Source organism: Gossypium raimondii, chromosome 9, assembly GCF_025698545.1.
Source record: "Gossypium raimondii isolate GPD5lz chromosome 9, ASM2569854v1, whole genome shotgun sequence".
Lineage (NCBI taxonomy): Eukaryota > Viridiplantae > Streptophyta > Magnoliopsida > Malvales > Malvaceae > Gossypium > Gossypium raimondii.
In genome coordinates this window covers 9,413,943-9,438,086 of record NC_068573.1, presented here as the reverse complement: position 1 = coordinate 9,438,086, position 24,144 = coordinate 9,413,943, and the positions used below count along the sequence as shown (strand labels likewise).

General features: G+C 33.2%; 2 protein-coding genes across 2 annotated transcripts; one reads left to right on the top strand and one right to left on the bottom strand.

The window, feature by feature from the left end:
- The first annotated feature begins 13,175 nt into the window (after positions 1-13,175).
- On the top strand, positions 13,176-16,286 carry LOC105798372 (ras-related protein RABB1b). Its single transcript, XM_052621500.1, has 7 exons — positions 13,176-13,245; positions 13,348-13,441; positions 13,562-13,701; positions 14,781-14,863; positions 15,335-15,539; positions 15,673-15,741; positions 15,948-16,286. The coding sequence occupies exons 2-7, from the start codon at positions 13,396-13,398 to the stop codon at positions 16,038-16,040; spliced, it is 636 nt and encodes a 211-aa protein (XP_052477460.1). The 5' UTR covers positions 13,176-13,245; positions 13,348-13,395; the 3' UTR covers positions 16,041-16,286.
- Positions 16,287-22,098: 5,812 nt separating this feature from the next.
- On the bottom strand, positions 22,099-22,839 carry LOC105798373 (uncharacterized). The gene has a single exon (XM_012628416.2). It carries the CDS (start codon positions 22,709-22,711, stop codon positions 22,310-22,312), a length of 402 nt encoding a protein of 133 aa, XP_012483870.1. The 5' UTR covers positions 22,712-22,839; the 3' UTR covers positions 22,099-22,309.
- Positions 22,840-24,144: the final 1,305 nt, after the last annotated feature.

Below are 24,144 nucleotides of genomic sequence, written 5' to 3'. Positions count from 1 at the left end.
AAATAGGTGAGATCGAGAGGAGAGCCTATCGAGAACCAATTCATTGTCACGATTTACCTTGATGAGATCGAGATATAAACTAGACTAAATCGTCTAATTTAGTAAATTGGTGATCGAGAGGTAAAATCAAACCAATTAGGGATTTAAACCCTTTAGATCTCTAATCCAAGAATTAATTAGCAACATGGAATGTAACACCCTTTACCTGTATCCAACACCGGAATAGGGTACGACGCATTACCAAAACACATACACTTGTAGACGTATTTAACCGAGTTATAAAATTTCATCTAAATTAAAACTTTCAAAATTATTAACATGCTTTTATAATTCTTGATAATATATATAATGTAACATTTCCTTGAACTAATTGAAAACTGGTAAAACTATCACTACAATACCCACAAATTGATACGCTCCCCCCATTACCAGAACCATCCACATAACCTTTATTAACACCTAACTGGGCTCTTATACACTTCGTAGACAAAGGCTCCACCCCCAAAGGACTATGATCCCTTTTCTTCCCACAATCCACACAACTACCTTGAACTAACTCTCTATTCCTCTCTAAACTAGCCTCTAAGACTTATTCAAACACCTCTCTCACCACCCGAGTCAACACCTCGGTACCAACCTCCGGGTTATTGCTACCCGAAGTTCGCGAAACCGCATTGACTTCTGACTCCTGAAAAAACTCACATCCTGGAGAAGCCAAAGACTCTTCGAGAGTCTCACCAGCTTGACCTTCACGACCATGCTTACCATAATAATCCATATCGGTCTTGTGACTAACTTAGACTATCTACATTTTTAGAAAACGAACACAAAATAAATACAAAAATCTACATTTCTAATATTACATTTTCAAATTTCCACCCTAGACCAGCACCGAAGTCTTAGACATTTTATCTCCTCAAAATCAGTAAAACACACATAATATCAAAATACTATGGTACAGTTTATCAATTTTAAAAAAAAAATAAACATGTGCGCACACGGATACGTAAAAATACAGGCCGAGTTTTTGTAAACCTGGCCTTGATACCACTAAATGTAACGCCTCAAAACCCCGCCTAGGAGTTTAAACTGAATCCGAGAGGTTACATTGATCTCCAAGATGATCTGAAATAATTTTACAAAATAAGTTATTAAAATCCTATTCGAACACAGTTATTAAAATCAAACTAAACCATTTAGCCCTTTTAGGATTCAAAATAGAGAATTCAAGTCACGTTGAAAGCATTCGGAAATAAAGTACCAAAGTTTATAGAATTCAAAACAAAACTATTTACGAAAATCCTAAATCAGACTGTACCACAATCTTTATAGATGTTTACAGTTCAAAACAGATCACAAATTTATAAATCTGAAACCTCTTTTTACTAGTCCGACTTAAAACATATCACTCGAGACCTCTGGCATGCCAAGTCCAGCTACGGAAAATAAGGGTACCTGCAAAGGGATAAACTAAAAGGGGTGAGCTACATGAGCTCAGTGTGAGTTTAAAAATGATAGATAAATGATCACCAAAATGTCACAATAAAAAAATAAAACTCAGTGGCAATCCGATATACGAATAATCTTCACAACAAATCAAATGTATAAATATTGAAATACCTCGATCCATAAACAGTTAGTCTCACACTCATACAGACAGACAGAATACAGAATGAATGTAACAAGTAATAAAAATCCACCCAACCAGCCAAACACCTCTCTGTCCCCCAATCACACCCCAAAAAGAGCTAATTAAGCTCATCTAACCATGCACACCACATAGGACCTTGAAAGGCTCATCCAAACCTACACACCAAGTATGTGGACTAACCCACTCAAATGTGAATATACAGTAGAGCTGGCATATATGACATACTGTGCATTGCGGTAAACCACTGTACAGGCATGTTGCAGTTGAAACTGCCAAAATAGATTAGACTCCCTTCTCTTCGCAACCAAACCCAAAAAGATTAATGCAAATGCAAAATGCACACCATTTCAAGACAGATTTACAAAAGTAGAGTACGGAATCAGAAATGCACACATTTAAATGCCCAGAATCAGAATTAGATATAACATAACAATTAACACTCAATTGAATTGCTTAATTAGAGTTAAGTTTGCGAATAACGCACAAGTCCAGGCTGAAACAAAGTCCCGACCACCCTTACCAAGACCTAGCCAAGGGTCAGAACACACAAAATCATAATCAAATCAAAAACAGACATAATACAAAATTTGGCGAAATAAGGCCACACAGCTGTGTGCCTCGATCGTGTGAAAGTGCCTAGGCTGTGAGAGGGTCTACACGCCCATGTAAATGCCACAGACGTCTGAATGGAGGGGACACACCCCCGTGTGAGCAACCCGTGTAACTCATTGTCCTAAAGTGCTAAAAATAAGGAGCAAAGGAGACAAGACTATGTGGAGATCTCACACGCCCATGTGGGGACACATGCCCATGTGGCTAGGCCGTGTGGTACCAAAAATCATCAAAAACCCCAAATTCCCAATTGCACACAGCCGTGTGAGCCACCCATGTAGGGAACACGCCCGTGTGGCAATCCATGTGGTCACGAAACCACATCGAAATAGGCTACAAAACATGTTTTTGATGTCAACACGATCACCAACCCTCAATTACACAGAACCAAACCGAAAACACACAGAACTTTAAGCAACTCCACAAAAATCAACACTTCGACTGGTCAAATTCAAAAACACACAAAATATGTCAAATTTCACAGAAACAAATCAGAAATTCGGTAACAAAAAGGGAGAGTTTTCAAACACACACCTTAGTAGCGATAACAAACACCAGAATCGTTTGATTCGCTCCTCCAAACCGATTCAAAAACCTCAATTAGCATACAAATTAACGAAAACTTCAATTCAATAACAAAATAGAAAACAGAAGAGACATTATCAAAACCTCCAAAATCAAAACCTATCTTTTTCTCTTTTGATTTACCAAACACCTGATAACAAAACTCCCTTGACAACCGACAACAACGATAAAACAGAATAAGCAAAGAATCAAAAGAAACTGAATATTTTCTTTTTAAGAAAGAAAATTAAAAAGTCATAGAGAACAAAATGGAGAAGAAGGGAAGAACATGCAACTCTCTTTTTTTCTTTTTGGGATTTTTTGCTATTCTCAAAATAAAAATAAATTAAAATAGCTAAAACTAATAAATATTTTAGCAACTAAAAATAAATAAATCTAAAATAAAATTACTCCCATAAATACACACGAAGATTCGAACCCAGAACCCAGAGGAAAATTAACACACAACAAACCATTAGACCAGCAAGCCCATTCTGACATAAAACACAGCAACAAACCCAATTGTCTGATCTAGCCACTGACCCTACCTACAAATCTTAAAACTTCTAACCCTAAATTTTGGGGTGTTACATCCATTCTCGGACTAACATAGCAAGTATGTCTAGCTATACATGCCCTTATATAACCTGTGATAGTGCGGTATCTCCTAACCAATTTAAAACAAGCTTTTCATATAGAAATGTCATCCAACCGAGCTAATTCTGAAGAAGCTGAAAGTAATGTTCAAGCTTCTATGTAAAGAGCAGCCTCGAGTAGTAGAAGGCCAGCATCTGAGGGCTGAGGAGGAGAGGCTAAAGAAGCCTTCTTCTAAATGATGAATGAGTGGTTTACAGAATTTGTAAGAACAAATCCTGCTGTACAACAACCTCCACCCCTTCTTATTTCTCAATTGATTCTCAATATGCCTCAAGGTACAGAACTTATTAGAAATGGTAAGCTTCTTGTTGATAAAATTCATAAATATGGGGCAGAAGAATTCAGAGCTACAGCCAAAGATGATCCTGAAAGAGCTAAATTTTGGTTGGAAACACTATCAGAGTTCTGGATGAACTATCTTGTACACCGACCGAATGTCTTAAATGTGCGGTGTCTCTGTTAAAAGATTCGGCTTACCAATGGTTGAACACTTTAATTTTAGTTGTACCAAAAGAAAGGGTCACTTAGGAATTTTTCCAAACTGAGTTCAGAAAGAAATATATCAGTCAGAGATTCCTTGATTAGGAATAGAAAGAATTTTTAGAGCTTAAACAGGGGCATATGATAGTATTTGAATAGAACGGGAATTTGTTCGACTGAGTAAATATGCCAAAGAATGTATCCCAACTGAAATTTCCATGTGTTAAGGATTTGAAGAAGGTTTCAATGAAAACAAAAAACTATTATTTGGGATTCTTAAATTAAAAGAATTTTTTGTACTGGTTAACCAAACACATAAAGCTGAAGAATTAAGTAAAGAAAAGAGACAAGCTGAGATGGAAGCTAGAACTTCAAGTAAAAGATTTACGGGGAAGCAACAATAGTCGTCTTCAAAGAAATCAAAAAGATATCATGACCATTCTACTACCTCCGCGAGGTACTCTGGGAGAGATAGAGGGATTCAACGCTTCAGTCCAAGATCCCAGGCTACATCTATAGCATGTGCGGGTAGAGTTAAAAGTACCAAACCCAGATGCAAGCACTGTAATAAATTGCATTTTGGTGAATGTCGCATGGGAAGTAGAGCATGCTTTATATGTGGTTCCTTTGTCCACTATCTTAGAGACTGCATGAAAAAGCCTAAAGAATATATCGTTCAAACTTCAAGGTCGACAAACCCCGCTATAAGAGGTAGACCACCTTGTAATCTCGACAATATGTGTGGTAGTTGTGGTACGATAAAAGATTCCACTATAAGATCCGAAGCACGAGCACCAACTAGAACTTATGCTATTCGTGCCCGTGAAGATGCCTCTGTACCAGATGTTATTACTGGTATTATTTCCTCTTATTGATACTAAAGTAACTACTTTAATTGATCATGGTTCAATTCATTCATATATTTGCAGAAATTTAGTGTCTAATAAAAATTTACCTGTTGAGTCCACTAAATTCGTGGTTAAAGTTTCAAACCCCCTAGGCCAGTATGTGATGGTTGATAAAATTTGTAAAAATTATTTGTTAATGATATAGGGTTATTATTTTTCGATTAATTTGATGTTATTACCATTTGTTGAATTTGACGTGATTCATGGTATGAATTGGTTAACTCAGCATGATGCCGTGGTAAATTGTAAACAAAAGCATATTGTGTTGAAATTTCAATATGGTGAAATGCTTTGTATTTAATCAGATAAAATGGATGGGTTGTCGAATGTGATATCAACCATGTCAGCATAGAAATATGTCAGAAAAGGTTATGAAGCTTATTTTGCTTATGTGTTGGATACCAAAGTGTCCGAATCAAAGATTAAATCAGTGCCAGTTGTTTGTGAATATCCTAATGTGTTTCCAAAGGATTTACCCGGATTACCACCAGTTAGAGAAGTGGAATTTTCTATAGACCTTGTATCGGGAACAACATAAATATCTATAGCACCATATAGAATGGCTCCTACAGAGTTAAAAGAATTAAAAGCACAGTTGCAAGAACTAACTAATAGGGGTTTTGCTCGACCCAGTTTCTCACCATGGGGTGCACCGATTCTGTTTGTTAAGAAGAATGATGGATCGTTGAGATTATGTATTGATTACCGACAGCTCAACAAAGTTACCATCAAGAATAAGTATCCTCTGCCTTACATTGATGACTTATTTGATCAGTTAAAAAGTGTCACAGTGTTCTCAAAGATTGATCTTCATTCTGGTTATTATCAGTTACAGGTGAAAGAGTCAAATGTGCCAAAAACAACCTTCAGAACTAGGTGCGAGTATTATAAATTCCTTGTGATGCCGTTTGATTTAACTAATACACCTGCGGTATTTATGGATTTGATGAATAGAAATTTTAGACCGTATTTGGATATATTTGTTATGGTATTCATTGATAATATCCTGGTATATTCCCGAAATGAGACTGAGCATGCCGAACATCTGAGAATTGTTTTGCAAACTTTGCGAGAAAAATAACTATATGTTAAATTTAGCAAATGTGAGTTTTGGCTTCGAGAAATGAGTTTTCTGGGACATATAGTATCGGCTGAAGGTATTAGAGTTGACCCGAATAAAATATCAGCTATTGTTAACTCGAAACCACCGAAAAATGTATCTGAAGTCAGAAGTTTTCTAGGATTAGTCGGTTACCATCAGAGATTTGTAAAAGGGTTTTTTTATGATAGCTTCATCGATGACACGACTGTTACAGAAAGATGTGAAATTTGAATGGTCTGATAAATGTCAGGAAAGTTTTGACCAATTGAAAGCCCTGTTGATTGAAGCACCAGTTTTGATTCAGCCTAAATTAGGTAAGGAATTTGTGATTTACAGTGATGCATCATTGAACAGTTTAGGTTGTGTTTTGATGCAAGAAGGTAAAGTAATAGACTATGCTTCCAGACAGCTAAAATCACATGAAAACAATAACCCAATACATGACCTAGAATTGGCAGCTATTGTCTTTGCACTGAAAATTTGGTGACACTATTTTTTTCAGTGAAAAATGTCATATATTCATCAATTATAAAAGCTTAAAATATTTGATGTTGCAAAAAGATTTGAATTTGAGACAGCGCAGGTGGCTTGAACTATTGAAATATTATGATTTGGTTATCGATTATCATCTGAGAAAAGCAAATGTGATGGCGAATGCTCTGAGTAGAAAGTCTCTGTTTGTTTTATAAGCAATGAATATCAGATTGTCATTGTCTAATGATGGTTCAATCTTAGCTGAGCTAAAAGCTAAACCAATATTTCTACAGCAGATCTATGAGGCTCAGAAATGTGATAATGAGTTACAAGCTAAACGAGTACAATGTGAGTCGACTTCTGATTCAGAATTTCAAATAGGACTCAATGATTGTCTATTATTCAGAGGCAGAGTTTGTGTACCGAAGAATTCAGAGCTTATACAGAAGATCTTGCATGAAGCTTATAATGTTACTATGTTTGTTCATCCAATGAGTAATAAAATGTACAATGATTTGAAACAGATGTATTGGTGGTTGGGATGAAACGTGATATTTCTAAATTCATATCTAGATGTTTATGTCAACAAGTTAAAGCTGAAAATTAGGTACCTTCAAGATTGTTACAGTCAGTGACGATACCGAAATGGAAATGGGATAGAGTTACTATGGATTTTGTATCGAGGTTACCCCTATCTCCGAAAAAGAAAGATGTCATTTGGGTAATTGTCGATCATTTGATAAAATTTGCACATTTTATTTTGGTACGTATGGATTTTTCCTGGAAAGATTCACAGAATTATATATTTCTAAAATTGTCAGGTTACATGGAGTGTCAGTCTCTATTATTTCAGATAGAGATCCGTGTTTCATATTCCGATTCTGGAACAAGTTATAAGAAGCTCTAGGTACGCAATTACATTTTAGTACCGTATTTCATCCTTAGACCGATGGTCAGGCAGAGCGTGTGATTCAGATTCTTGAAGATATGATTCAATGCTATGTACTAGAATTCGAAGGCAGTTGGGAGAAATATTTGTCGTAGTCGAATTCACATACAATAATAGTTATCAGTCAAGCATAAAGATGGCACCGTATGAAGCTCTGTATGGTCGTAAATGTAGAACTCCATTGTATTAGACTAAGATCAGTGAGAAAAAAAATACATGGAGTTGATTTGATCCACGAGACTGAAGAAAAGGTGAAAGTGATCCGAGTTAGTCTGAAAGCAGCTTCTGATCATCAGAAGTCCTATGCGGATATTAAACGTAAAGAGATAGAATTTCAAGTTGGTGACAAAGTAGTTCTGAAAGTCTCACCTTGGAAGAAAGTTCTTCAGTTTGGCTGTAAAGGAAAACTGAGTCTGTGATTTATCGGGCCATATGAGATTATTGAAAGAATCAGACATGTTGCATATTGATTAGCTCTACCGCTAGAACTTGATAGAATTCACAATATTTTTCATGTGTCTATGTTATGACAGTATAGGTCAGATCTTTCACATGTTATTTCTCTGACAGAGATCAAGATTCAGCCTGACATGACATACAGTAAGGAACCGATCAGAATCCTAGCAAGTGAGACGAAAGAATTAAGAAATAAAAAGGTAACTTTAGTAAAAGTTCTTTAGCAACGACATGGGATAGAAGAAGCTACCTGAGAACCTGAGAAAGCAATGAGAAAGCAAGATCCAAACCTCTTTACTGGTAAGAGTTTTTAGGACGAAAATTCTTTAAGGGGAAGAGTTGTAACAGCCCATTTTCATGTAATCGGAACAGTGGTTTCGAGACCACAAATCTAAGTCCAGAAGAAAATTTATTTTAATATTATTTTATGGTCTATAGTATGATAGGAATATCATATGAAAATTTCGTTAAGAAAATTTTACCGATTACATGTTTAATTTGACGAAAAGGACCAAATTGCATAAAGTGCAAAAGTTGAATTCCAGTAGCTAAAGGGATCAAGTAGCTATGGAATTCAAAATTGGAGGTTATTATATGGAAAATAGACCAATTATTGGAGTTATTAGATAAGTATGATGATTCATCATTGGAAAATTTAATATAGAAAAGGATGAAATTGAAAAGATGAAATAATTAAAGATGATAAATAATAAAATAAAACAAAATATCATCATTTTATATCATCTTTCCTAAACAAAAGCATGGAAACCCTAACCATGGAAATTTAGTTTTGAGCAAGGTTATTTGGCTTAATTAGGTATGAATTCTTGTTACGTTTTTAGAAATTTTCTGTTTCCGATACCATAACAGCTTAATCTAGCTATCTCAGGAATTAATTTGTAAAGTTATTAAAGTGTTAGGGTTTTTCCATGGATGAGTATATATGAATTATGAAGTTTTATAGTAGAAAATGAAAGGTTGTTGATAGATAAATAACTTTTGTAAAGTGAATTTTGATGAAATTATGATTTAGGGACTAAATTGTAAAGATGGAAAATTCATGGAAAAATTTGAATTTTTGAAATGCATGGGTTGTTATTCTTACATGTAAAAATCTTATAGGATTGGAATAAATATTAATTGTATAGATTTCATTTTCCGAGTCTAAGGATGAAATTGTAATTAATTAAAAGTATAGGGGTAAAATGGTAATTTTTCCAAAGATGCGAATTAGATTGAATTGAGTATAAATTTATGTTAATTTCTTTCGTATAGATCCGGATAGATCAAATACGAAATTAGATTGAATTGAGTATAAATTGATGTTGAATTGAGGATTAGTAGCTTTTGTGTACACAAACATTGTTGAGGTAAGTTCGTGTAACTAAATTGTATATTTATATGTTTTAAATTTAATATTATTGTATAAAATTTATATAAATTGCCATGTGTATCAGTTGATCACATATCCGAAAAATATCTGACAAGTACAAAGTCTCGTTTGAACCTAATAAATTTGATGGATACAAATGACATTGTCATCAAGGGTTCCGGATTAGTTGTGATCCTGCATGTGTTGTGGACACACCACAACTCTTATGAGTGTCCCGATAATAGGCTCTCACGAGCTTCCCGTTATTAGCTCTCATGAGCATCCCGATATTGGCTTTCTTGAGCTTCTTGATATATGGCTCTTCGGAGCTTCCCGATTAATGGCTTTCCGGAGTTACCCATTATTAGCTCACCTGAGCTTCCCGATTACGGCTTTTATGAGCTTCTCGTTATACAACTCGAATGAGCTTCCCATTATATGACTCACATGACCTTCCCGTTATATGGCTCGATAAAGAGAGCTTCCCGTTATATGGCTCGATAAAGAGAGCTTCCCGTTTATGTGCTCGTAAGAACATTCCTGAATATGAATTGACGGATTACAGTTATGTACACTTCGTGTTTACTACCCGTGTATCCATCAATATTTTAAATGGTTTAACGGGTAAATTTTTTATATGAAGTAACATGAGTTCAAAGTGAACTATTACCTGTGTATACCTGAATTATATGAAAATGATTTTATTTGATATATATTGAAGTATGATATGCCTGATACAAGTAAGTGAAACATGTTAAATGACTAAGTTCATCCATGATTATGATTTATTACATGTGAGTACTTGGCTAATGTGATATGGATATGTGTTAGGCAATGGCCAAGTTGGTTTGGAAAATGTTTAGTATGCTTACCTTATATGTGAAATAATGGTAAGTTAAATTCCATGTTATACGAACTTACTAAGCATTAAATTCTTACTCTGTTTTATTTCCTCTACTTTATACTAATTCGGAAGCTCGTTGGGTTAGAAGCTTGGTGAAGATATCTCACACTATTTATCGGCTCATTTCGGTACATATAGAAAACTAATTTTGGTTATAATGGCATGTATAGGGTAATTTGACCAATGTTAGCTTAAAAGTATTTTTTTATAAATAGTCATTGGAATGGCTTGAGTTGGACATATTTTTGTTATGTATATATATGTGTGACCTCATCATGTTTGTTGTATTTGGTGTGTTTGAATGATGAATAGTTAATAGGCATATTGAGGCATGGTTTGATTTGGTATATTTGATACAAATATGTCTATACATGTATTTGGTTAATTTGATAAGTATAGACACTTGGTCTTATGTATTGATATGTCCTGTATAAGACTTGGTTTTGGATTGATTTGAATGTCTTAATATTGGTTTGTGAATATGTTAAAGTGTTAATGTAGGTGGAAGACAAATTTGGGTGAGAAACATGGCTTGAAAATTGTCTATTTTCATCCATACAAGCAGAGACACGGACGTATGTCTCAGCCGTGTGTGACATACGGCCTTGCACAAGGGCGTGTGGTTTGGCTGTGTGTCCCCTGCATCTTTAAAATTGCAAAGCAGAATGCTTAAATATCCATACGGCCTAGTACACCGTGTGGCTTGGCCGTGTGACCCCTGCACCTATTTAATGCAAGCCAGTATGCTTACACGGCCTAGCACTCGGGCATGTGGCTTGGCCATGTGACTTAAGTTAAAGAGCTCTCAAGTTTGGACACAGGCTAGGACACAGCCGTGTGTCCCTAATTCGAATGCCTACACGGCCTGTGACACAGGAGTGTATCTTGGTCGTGTGAGCCACACGGCCTGATCACACGAGCGTGTGTCCCTGCACCTTTGAAATGTTTTAATGTTTTCTAAAAAAATTTCTAAGTACCAAGTTTAGTCTCGACTTATTTCTAATGCATATTTTAGACCTCGAGGGCTTATATAAAGGACAATAAGATTGATTATGATTGGTTTTTGATAAGAATGTTAAATGATATGAAATGTCTGCGTTTGATCTGTAAATTCTGGTAATACTCCGTAATCCTGTTCCAGCGAATGATATGGGTTAGGGGTGCTACAAAAAGGGGGAGATTGTTAGCTTTGATGTCCCAAGATTTTGATATAACAACATTTAAGATAAATTTTATATATTATATTTTCTAAGTTATTTAGTTAAAACGTAATTGAAATTTTTATCAAACATTTTCAAAATAATTTTAAGGCTTAAAAATATTTTTTAAGAATTTTTTTAAGTGTTATCTAGCTAGGTACAACACCTTGGCCAAAAGGTGCAATACTTAGAAGTAAATGAACAAGAAGGCATAGAGGTACAACACCCTTTTCAAGAGGTACAATATCCTTCCACCTAGGTACCACACCATACTCAAGAGGTACCACACCCTTCCAGTTGGGGTGCAATACTTACTGCTCAACGGTCAAATTTTGAAGAAATGTATTGCACCCCAAAGCTTTGCAAGTGTTTTTAAGCTTGAAATTAATACTTCTAACAACTAATATTCATCCTCAATGACCATAAACGTCCGTAAACTCATTTCTTACTATAAATACAAGTCAAAGACACATCAAACACAAAAGATGGATATCCAAGTATAGAAATCAAGAGAACAACCTCCAATTCTTTATTTCTTCATTTTTTTTCTTGTATATATCTCTTAAATGTTTATTGTTAGATCTTTTTATCATTCTTATTTCCATTCTTTGAAAGAGCTAACCCTTGTAACCACACACCTTTGAGAGGTCTCCATTATTTACATCTTTTATTTTTGCTTATAAAGGTTACTTGAGGTTTTTGAGGTATAAAACCTTAAGTGATTTATAGAAGGTTATAATTGAGCCTTGTAAAAGCTAGAGAAATATAGTAAAACCACAAAAAAACTAGGAAGAGTTCTAATTTAGCCATAAAAATTAGGGGGAAGCTTCATCTTAGCCTTATGAAAAAGATAAGGATTGTAAATGTTATATCTTTTCCTAGAAATATAATAATTCAAGTATAATAAACGGTGAAATCCTTGGTTTAGGTATACCAAGGTAGTGAAAGTAGGCAATTGGTACCAAAACACTATAAATTGAATTGTTCAAGTTTTTCTTCCCTTTCCCTATCATTTAGAAATGTTCGTAGAAATTTTTAAAATATCAATTCACCCCCTCTTGGTATTTTTGAGCCTAACATATATGTTATAGGTTACCTTAGATATAATGAAACAAGAAAAGTTTAAATGGGGAGTTTAGTTTTTAAATGTTGCATCTCTTACTCTGATCGGACAAGGGGTGCTACAAACTAAATGTTGTTTTATCTCTTTTTTTCTATTTTGTACAATTTGTACTATTTTCTATAAACCCTCAAATCAAAAGATAATATACACTTAGGTGTACTTAAACCCACGTGTTATTAGTTGTTATAATAACAATAATGCCAACCTAATTAAAACTCAAATGGCTTGTGACTTTAAAAATAATAATAGTGTTAGAGACAAAAATCGTTATAATATTTTAAAAAGGAAGAAATTTTAAGTAAAAAATTAACATTTTAAAAGATAAATATTACATTATAAAATTTGCTCAAGTTTTAGGATCATTCATGCCATCATCCCGCGATGCTTTTAACATATGAATGTAGCAAATATATTTATTAAATATTTACATAAAAATTGATGCTTTGAGCCCTATACTATTTTGGGTTCAAAGATTTATTTTTATTAATTTATTATATAAAAATATAAAACACTCATAAAAATATAATTTAAAATAACTATAGAAAGAGAACATATTTTAATAATTTTATAACTAAATTAATGCGGGATACAAAATAAAACATTTAAAATAACTATAGAAAGATAAAAGCAAAGAGGTTAAGAAACTTTATTAAAACAAAACAAAACTTATAGTTTATTAATTTTATAATTTCAAGAGTTTCAATAAATTTATAAAATAATTAAAGAACACGCTAAGAAAGCTCACAATTCCGACCAAACCAAAACTTGGAAGTAAGCTTTTAAGACGAAAACAGGTAACTTGTCTGTAAATCTAACGTCACCATTATATCTCTCTCTGTTCTCCATTTTTTTCCCTTTCTCCTCTTTTCCTCTAAACCCAGAGTTTTTCTCCATAGAAAGCGAAGAAACTTGAAAACGACGACGTAGTGAGAAAAAAAAAAACCATGTCTTACGATTATCTTTTCAAGTACATCATCATCGGTGACACTGGTATAGAAGCCTATCTCTTTCTGTTTGGAAATCCCTTTTTCTTTTTAAAAAAAAGTATTGCTTAGAACTAGTTTGAGCTTTTATAATATTTTTATTGGGTTTAATTGGGTTTTTATGCAGGCGTGGGAAAATCATGTTTGCTCTTGCAGTTTACTGACAAGAGATTCCAACCGGTTCATGATCTAACCATCGGTGTTGAATTCGGTGCTCGGATGGTCACCATTGATGGCAGACCCATCAAGCTTCAAATCTGGGATACTGTAAATTTCTTCATTTTTAAACCTTTTTTTCCCTCTTCCTTTTTGTATCATTTGTTTGGTTTCTTTCTGCTGAAAAGGGTATTAAATTTTTTTGGCTTTTGCCTTTGAATATAACTTAAGGCTTTGGGAAGATTAGGGTTTCTGTTGAAATCTTCACTTTTAACCTTTTTTCCCTTTTTGGTTTTTTTTTTTGGATAAAAGGGTATTAAATTTCAATTTCTTTTAGTTTTTGGGTTGAATAACTTAATTGTATAGGAGCCAAAGAGAGTGTTAGGACTTGGGTAGATTAGGGTTTTTGTAGAAATCTTCACTTTTCTGTTTAAATTATCTATTTTTGTATATTTTCTTTAGCTGTCTATTTGTGAGAGGAAGCAGTGGATAAGTGAAAGCTTTTGAACTTAATTATCTTGTAAGGTAAACTATAAGCTAGTCCTTGGATGACACTCTTCCTCGGAAACCGATGATACGGATTGCATTAGGCAGTAGTTCTCTTGTTTTCATGGAACTTTCTTTAATGAAAGATGAGGTTAGCTCGAAGTGTTAATTATTGCTTGTCTGTTGCTTCCTACACAAGGAATGTAGAACCAACGATGTTGGATGTAAAAGAGTTCATATTTGGGAGCTTATGAATTGAAATTCATTTTATGATGATAAACGAGCAGCTGTTTTTGTTTGATTTGTATAAAGTTCGTTTATGGTTTGATAATTCTCAGATTTGCAAGAGTGAACAGAGGATAAGTGAAAGTTTTTGAACTTGGTAGTATTGTAAGGAAAAATACAAGTTAGCCCTTGAATGATTCTTTTTGTTGCAAATCGGTGATATAGATTGCATTAGGTAGTGGTTCTATTGTTTTAGAGGAACTCTTCTTTAATTATAAACGAGATTATCTCAAAGAGTTAGTTATTCCTTCGTCAGTTGCTTCCTGTTTGAGGAATGTAGAATGAACAAAACATAAGCTTATTAATGCTTTTGATGGCTTATTTCATCTCAATTATATGTATGATGTTGGTTTGGTAGTCACTTTCTTATATCATTGTTTGATGATTCAATCAAGAGCTTTTGTTTGCATATATTTCAGGCTGGGCAAGAATCCTTCAGGTCCATCACCAGATCTTACTATAGAGGAGCAGCCGGAGCTCTTCTGGTCTACGATATAACCAGGTCCGGGACAAAGTTGTCTTTAGTTGTAGAATTATGTTGTTGTGCAAGCATGCTTAAGCAATGCTATGTTGCTCCGATCTTTTATTTATCTTGAAGTACCTTTGCCTGATACATATCCGGATATGGTTATAGGGATATAATAATAACTCTCTAAGGATCCTGGAATTATATTCAAAAACTTATAAAATATAGAATATACCCGTATCCAGATTCACATCTAAGTCTAAATAACATTGAAGTAATGGGTTTGGAAGAGGTGAAGGATCACTTTTGCTTCTAGATTTTTTCACTTGGGGTATGGTAACTACTAAATTGTATTTCCTCCAGGTTAAAACACTAAAACGAATTGCTCTTTTTTATCATTACGACTTTTACAGCTTACTATACCTATCTCTGTATTTTTTCCTCAATTACGGTTCTGGAGCATTTGAATTTTCTTCAACTGAACTGCAAAATTGCACACTTGACCAGGAGAGAGACATTTAATCATCTAGCGAGCTGGTTGGAAGATGCTCGTCAGCATGCAAATCCCAACATGACAATCATGCTAATCGGAAACAAGTGCGATCTTTCTCACCGGAGAGCTGTTAGCAAAGAAGAGGGCGAACAGTTTGCAAAGGAAAATGGGCTTTTATTCTTGGAAGCATCTGCGAGAACAGCTCAAAATGTCGAGGAGGTAAGGATTTCCCCTTAAGTGGCTCATCATATTGTTTATATATCCAGTACTGTTGGTTTAGCTGGTATTTATAATGTATTATGTGTTCCTTTTAACAGACATTTTTAACTGAAAATCTCGAATTATCTCATAGGCCTTCGTAAAGACTGCCGCAAAGATCCTTCAGAACATTCAGGAAGGAGTCTTCGATGCATCCAATGAGGTAATAATTGAGTAATAATTTGACCATCTCACTCCAAATTTTATCTGTGATTTCAATCGTTCAGTTTTTTGTATGGGATGATAAATCTGGTTTGAACCATAAACCATCTTCCATCAATCGAGAGACCATTCCCAGTTCATTGTTTTCCTTCCATGGAACTCCTGAGTATGCCTTACATAAGCCTGCTTTGTTTGAAACTATTACAGTCATCTGGCATCAAGATCGGCTATGGGCGTGCCCAAGGTCCATCAGGTGCAAGAGATGGAGCCGTTGCACAGAGTGGTGGTTGTTGTGGTTAATACGAACTGAAACAATCTGTTGCATGTATCTGATCCACATTTCCAGTTTATCTCTACATGATCTCATTGCTTTGATGAATCTCTCTCCTTGAAGGTGTTGTCGAACTCGGTAAGGACACTGAATGTATAGAACTATGTCTTTCATTTGTACTGAACTAGGAACTCAATTGTTCACCTCGTTTCGATTCTATTCGACTCACTGCACTGTAAAATATAAACCAATGTCATCCCATTTTACCTTCTACATCTGCTCAGTGTTCACATATGGTAAAATTCAATGCGTAATTGCATACGGTGAAATTCGAACTTAAATATTCAAAGCTTCATGGGCAAAATTCGATGATAATATTAATTTTGCATGAAATATCAGTGTTTGGTATAAATACTAAAATTTATTTATCCTTATCCGATATAAACTTGTCATAACGGCCCCAACCCGAAAGACGCAATTATTTAGATGGCTATCATATTTTTACATAAATTATCAATGAAAGACAAACTAATATTTCGGCGGATGCTAGCAAATGGGTAAATGATTGATACAAAAAGGTTATCATTTAAAATTAAAATTGTTTCTGTTGAATAATAGAGAGATAAACGGTGGAAGGAGACATAGAGCAGGAGGGTCAAAACATAATTACATATTTTTTAGCTTTTATGAATTTTCCATCCATGGAACAAGTGTTCCCCATTAAAGTTTTCTTAGAACAGTTATGTCTGCTTCTATAGTACGGTAGTTAGGGTTTTTATTTAGTTTTTTCGATTTTCCAAGCGTTTGGAAGAAAGAAGATAAAGTCACGGTTTGGCGATTTGTCGAGTGGTTTTGGCGGCACTGTCCATAGAGAGTGGGAAAGTTGATGAGTGGCATATCAATATCGGTGAGGGGGGAGGAAATTGGGCGAGGGGTAGGTAGGTGAGAGGTAGCGCCGGACAACAGGGGGGATAGGTTGCAGGAGAAGCCTTGCTGGTAAGCACCGTGGTGGGTCCACCCAGGTGGACTTCAAATCCCTGAGGATGTTGCCACTAGATCGAGGAGCGAACACAGACTGGATGTTATCATCTTGGAGCGGAACAAGTCGGGGTCTCTCATAATTCATTTGTCACGGGAGATGTATGGTATGAAGAGAGCTCTGTACGTATCAATGTGAAAATGTCGGTTTGCACGAGGGGCAGCTCAAATAGCGGTTGAATGCGCATGGATCTTCCGTTTGCCAGGATGCTAGTCAGCGAAGGGGATCCCGGTCGTTATCTTCCTGTAGAAGACAAACGGCAAAAGTGTCCACGGAGGTGATGTGGTGGATGGATCAGGCCTAAGGGCGGCGATGGCGAGAGACGAAAGATTAGAATGGATCCCAACGGACAAGGTGCTTACCATCGGCTTGCTTACTGCTGCATGCTTCTACCATCGTCTACAACTAGCAACGGATGTGGACAGAGATGAATTTAAGAGCTTTTCAGTTTTTTGGTATTATGGATTTTAGACAAGGAAAGCTAAGTGCGGCTAGAATCTATATTTTTCTTTTGATGTTTTCTTTTAAGTCTTAAGATTTGTATTTTATTTGATTGTTTTTTATTTTTTATTTCAGTTTGTAAAATATTACTGTATTGCTTCAATAAAAAATCCAATCATTGTTTAAAAAAATTTCTTTTCTTTTTCGGCCAACTAAAAAATTCTTCTTCAAAAGAAAATTAAAATTAAAATAGTTCCAGATGCAGAGGTTAAGTATATTTGAAGTTACATTGAATTCATCGATTTAACTAAAGCTAAAATCAATGATTCATTTAATCTAATGTATACCATTTAATTGGGTATCTTTTAAATCGGTGAGTTGAATCGATAAAAATTGAAATTTTTTATTTTTAATATAAAATTATTGACTTGCAATAATATGGTAGATGTTATATTTTTCAATTTAAGCATAGAAAATTATGGGCAGTTTAGTCATTGTGTTAAAATACATCTTGAATTTATATTTAAAATGGTTAAATATGATTTGATCCTTACAATATGCTCAAATTTGGGTTTAGTCCATATGCATTTGTTTTACATAATCGGTACCTCTAGTTTTAAAATTTCATTACTTAATCCAAATAGTTAACGGTTTAACTATTTTGGTTAAAATGTTAGGATGAACTTTTATTTTTAAATATCCTTCTAACTCATCATGATAATTAAGGGTGAGTATTCGATTGAATCGAGTGAAAAAATTTAAGTTAGTCTAGTTGACAAGTCTTATTTTATTATCCTAGCTTGATTTAAATTTTTTTCGAATCAATTTGAGTAAAATGAAATCCAAGCAAGTCAAATGAATTTGTTCAAGTTAATTTTTAAAAAAATCAACCATACTGAAATCTTATTGTTAATATGACTAAATTATGAGTCAAAGACCATAAATACTACATATGTTTGAAAGCTCTTTTAAAACAAAAAAGAGGAAAAAACAAGATAATTAGTATGATAAACTTGACTTGATAATTTAGATATCAAATTTATCATTTTAGCTTCTTCTTTTAAAATATAATATAGCATTTTTAGAATTTTTTCAATATCTTTTAGTTTTTTTAAAATTTATATATTCATTTTTAAAATTTCAATATATATTGAATATTAGAGATAATTTTGATTTTTTAATTTCTTTTATAGAATCAAATTGAACATTTTCAAAAGTGTTAGAGACCCAAGGGATATTTATATCTGTTGGAAAAATTACTTTTATGAGAACTTTGAGGCATATTCTCAATGGGTAAAGGTGAAGAGTTGAATCATAAAATTATGATTTCATATTTTACTCCATGAGAACTTTACAACAGTATATCATATGCTCAAAATGGTTGAGTGATGAATGAGAAATTGATGCTCAAAATAAGCTACTTGGAAATATTGTTGAGGAAAAGTAAAGGCTTAGATCCCACATTGGTTAAATACCAAAGTGTAAGATGTGTTTATATATGTGAACCCTCTTAAAAAATAATTGAATGACTAAGCTTGTAATTTTACCACATGTGTAGGGTTTGGAGTTTCAAACTTGACAGGGTGCGCCTCGTGCCACGCACAACATAGGTAATGTGAAATGTTTGAATTGGTCAAACCCTAATAGGACTTGTGGATATTTTAGTCTAACATAATTTTTATTTTCCTCAGCAAACATAATCTACTTATATAAGGATACTTACCTTATTGAATTGATTAAAATTATGGCAGATTTTGTGGATACTTTTTTCAAAATTTCAACATTCTCCATGCCTATAAAAGACCATGATTTCTGAAGGGTTTTACACAAGAAAATACTCTTTGATATTTTTCTCTTAACGAAACTCTGTTTCTCTCAAAACTCTTCCTTTTCTTCTTTGTATTTTCAAACATTCTGGTGATATTTTAGTCTAACATGATTTTTATTTTCCTCAGCAAACATAATCTGCTTATATAAGGATACTTACCTTATTGATTTGATTAAAATTATGGCAGATTTTGTGGATACTTTTTTCAAAATTTCAACATTCTCCATGCCTATAAAAGACCATGATTTCTGAAGGGTTTTACACAAGAAAATACTCTTTGATATTTTTCTCTTAACGAAACTCTGTTTCTCTCAAAACTCTTCCTTTTCTTCTTTGTATTTTCAAACATTCTGGTGATAGAAAAAGGCATTGTTTGTTCCTTGATCATTGTAGAGGTGCTACTACTTTGATCACTGCTGTTGTTGTATCATTGGAGACATTCGACCAACGTTACTCCAAGTACCGTAGGAGCGGTCGAATCTATCTTAAGGAAGGCCTCAATATTTCGTAAAATCTTGATTCTCCTTTATTTCAACAATTTATTATGGTTTTATTTGATTTTTGTATTTGATAAATTAATTATAAATCATTCTATTTATATTTTATTTCATATATGTTTATTTATATTTAATTTATTTCTTCGCTAACGTGTTTTTTCTAACAATATCAATCATTATTCGAGTTATTCAAATTATTTGAGTCGTAACATTCAACTCATCTTGAATTTAAAAATTGAACTACTTAAGTTGATTTGGAAAACCAAATAACCCAATTCGATTAACTCGAAATTTTAAAATAAATTCAATTTTTGAATATAGTAATATTGTTTTTCTTTTTCTTGTGTGTTACAAAGCATGTTTTTTTTAAAAATATTATTTTAATTTTATCCGAAACAATTAATGAAATTAACCATAGATAGAGGCAGATTTAGGAGTTGCATAGGCCCCGGCCCCTTAATTTTAAAAATACTCATTTTAGCTAATTATTTTCTTAAATTTTTATTTTGATATTATAATTCATGTATAAAAATTGACAATTTGTCTTTCCCAAGTTTTCTAATTTTTATTTTAACTTGATTTCTTTTATATAGTTTATAAATTTGGAAATATTTTTAGTTTAATTTGATAAATTAATACAAAGTAGTAGCTAAATATTGATTTGATAAAAAATGTTTGGTAACATTTTTATTTTAATTTGAAAAACAAATACAAAATAGTATTTAAATATTAATTTGGTAAGAAAACAATGTTAAATAATTGTTGTATCTAAATATAAAATAGTATTTAAATATTAATTTGATAAAAAAAACATAAATAATACATATTGAGCATTTAACCTATTTTACTTTTTTAAATGTTGATTTAGGTGACCAAGACTAACTTGAATTTAAAACTACATTGTTCAAAGTAGGCCTGACCCAGACCTACTTTGAAAATGTCTACTTTATATAAATACCCAACCCCCTTTATAAATAATTCTAACTTCTCCCTTGACTATAGAAACTAACTAATGACACTAAAAATTCTATCACAAGCATATGCGTTCGAAAATTTGAAGACAAAGATGTGTTTGAAAATAACATACAGTAAATTAAAAAGACCAAAAAGACTAAAGTACCTTAAATAATATAATTTATTTTAATTAAGAAAGGATATTTTTATAACTCATGACACCAACTCGGTTATGGACTAAATAATAGTATAGATCATATACAATTGATGAAGCTAATAAATTGTGCATATTAAAGTAAAACGTATGAAAAACATCAAATTTTAGCTTTAGTTGAGTGATAAAATTAAGGTTTTATGTGGATTCAAATTCCACCATTTGTATATTTTATTGATTTTTGTTAAATTAAAAGGCTAATGTACTCTCAAATAATGTAACTTAAATTAATTACAAAAGAATATTTCAATAATTTCCATAACCGAGTTGGTATCTGGTTGATTCGTGATGCCAACTCAGTCAATGACTTAAATAATAACTAGAAATCATATCACACACGAATGTGTGTGGAAACCACATATGTGTGTAACATACAATAAATAATGAAACATATGACTTAAAACTAATTAATAATAATTACACATGAAATATGTATGATACTAAATTAAAAACTAGATTTTATTGTTTATCATTGTGTTGTTATCAATCTTGAGTCGGTGTCCGTTAATTTGTGGCACTAACTCAATCAGATACATTATTAGTATATACAATTGATGGAAGTAATAAATTGTGCATAATTAAAATTAAAATGTATAAAATATCAAAATAAAACTTTAATTGAGTGATAAATTAAAAGTTTTACTAGTGCAATTGTTCGAGTTAAAATCCCATCATATATATTTTATTATTTTTAAATAAAAATTAAAATATTCATGAATAATATAATTTATTTTAATCATTTCCATAATTAACCACTCGAGTTGACGACTCAATTTGTGGGTAATACCAACTGATGAATAAAAATAAAACCATATGAAATTAAAATAAAAAGCTAAATATTGATGAAATAATGAACCAAACTATTGCCTGTAACCGATTCTATCTTGAACGATCTAAAAAGGTCAAAAACAAGTGTCACGAGAAACAACACGTGTCTTACATTTGATGACATTGACTTATTAAATAAACGCCCATCCTCCAACTGTCTTCTGCTTTTTTTTCTTTTTTCACAAAATTCAGACACAAATCTCATTTTGATAATATTGAAAACTGAGTTTTCCTAACTTACAAATTGGAATGCCACATGCAACATTAGCAACTTGCAATTGAATCATTTGCACAAATGAAATTAAGTTTTCCATAAATGGAAATTTTTCCCATTTTCATACAACACATTGCAAATGAACCCCGAACTTAATAAGTTGAATCTTAGCTTTTGAACCCTTAGGCTATTTTGTATTAAAAGAAAAGTTGCAGCTACCCTGCATGAGTCAAGATCTAATACAAGAAAAGGCAACACACACACAATTTCAAACCTTCAAACATCAAGCAATCCTAGAGAGAGAACACCTAGAAGAAGGCAAGCCATTTAAAGCAAGGCCTCCATAAGATTTTTCAAAGCAGTATTTCATGGTTGTAGGATTGACTTGAATAAACATATAATTCCCAGCAAAAAGATCACCCAAATGGGCTTGACTTTCTTTAAATCTCTTCACCATCTTCCCAAATGAAATCCTCACAAGCTTTACTTTCTTCCTAAACAACCTCCTCAAGCTTGGAACCTTAACCCTAAACCTTTTCTTGACAGACACCCTTTTGAGCCTCACGCACGGCCTTGGTCTTCCCATCATCATCAACCTCTCCGCAATTTCATCAACTTCAAGCACATGGCCTTCTTCTTCTTCATGTTTCAGTCTGTGGTATGAAAACTTGGTAGCTGAGGCCATTTCAATTGTGGAATTTTGGAGGGGGGGGGGGTTGTTTCAGAAGCTGAGCTATGGAACTGAATATAACCCAGAAAGGATTTGTAAAGAAGGGGTGGCTGGATAGTCTCTTTCAATGGGTGAGGAAACTAAATGGAATGAATTTAATAAGGTTGTAGTAATCTCCAATGAGATACAGATGGTTGGTTTTGCTCTAACAGTTGAGTATATTAAATGCTAATGTTTATAGTTTGGTCATATGTGGTACATAATGTCTTTCTACCTCTCATTTAACATAAATTAATAATAACAACAACATTAATAAGTCTTTAAACTACTACTAAACAAGTAATTATATTTTAAAACTACCATAGGTTGGTTTTAAGATTGCATTTTGTACTTTCCACTCAAAAAATAAATAAATTAGTCCATACACATTAGTTAAAGTGCAATATGTTCCTTCTGTTAAAAATTCTATCTATTTCTAATATTAAAAATTGATCTTTGAACGTCAGCATGACATACACATGTTATGTAACGCCCGAAAATTTCTAATTTCGTTATTGTGAAAATATAATACAAATATTTGTCAGCTTTAGTGGTTATATGTTCTGGGAGTGTTTGAGAGGTCCTAAGTTTGAGCCTTTGCTTGGGTAAATTTTGATATTTTGAATGAATTAGGCCTTACTCTTGTTTAGTAGGTTTTTATTTGATTGTTGGGTAAATTATATTAGAATGGGCTTGCTGGTTTGGTGGTTAAATGGCGTGTTATTATGGTGGAGGTCTTGTGTTTGAATCCCTATGCAAGTAAGGGTATTTTTTTTTGCTCAGATTTCGAGATAAAGTTGTGTAATAGGGGAATTCTGAGTAATGGATGTGTAGTGGGAATCAGGGGAGAAGATTAAGAGATTTTGGGGGTTATCGAGATTTTATTTTATTTTTTCCCATAACCGAATTTTGACTCTCTTTTCTAAAAAAAAATTTTGTCGTCTATTCTTCTCCCTTTCCTCTTACCGAAATTCTCTGAGTTTTTCCATATTTCTTTTCTTTTTCTTCTTCTTGATTTTTCCCTAATTCATTTATTTTCCTTTATTTTCGCACGCGGTTAGTGCTCGCTTAGTTTCAGTAAGTGTTTCTCTTTGTTTCTATCATGAATCTCTTAACGACTGAAGTGGTAAAATTTTTTCTCTGCGATTTGGGCGTAGGCGGAGGCTCGAACTGGTGAATTCAATGTTCTCATCTTAACAATAGTTAAACGGAGGGTTATCGTTGGTGGTAAGTTGGGTTTCTGTTCGTTCTTGGTTGTCAATTTGCTTGTAAATCCGTTAAATTGATGTTGAGTGTCTTGATTATAGGCTTTGGAGTGCTCGAGTACTTTTTTAGCATAAAACAAAACCAAGTGTGTACCCGAAACACAAAAAAAAAGGGATTCGACGAAAAGCCGAAATTGCTTGCTG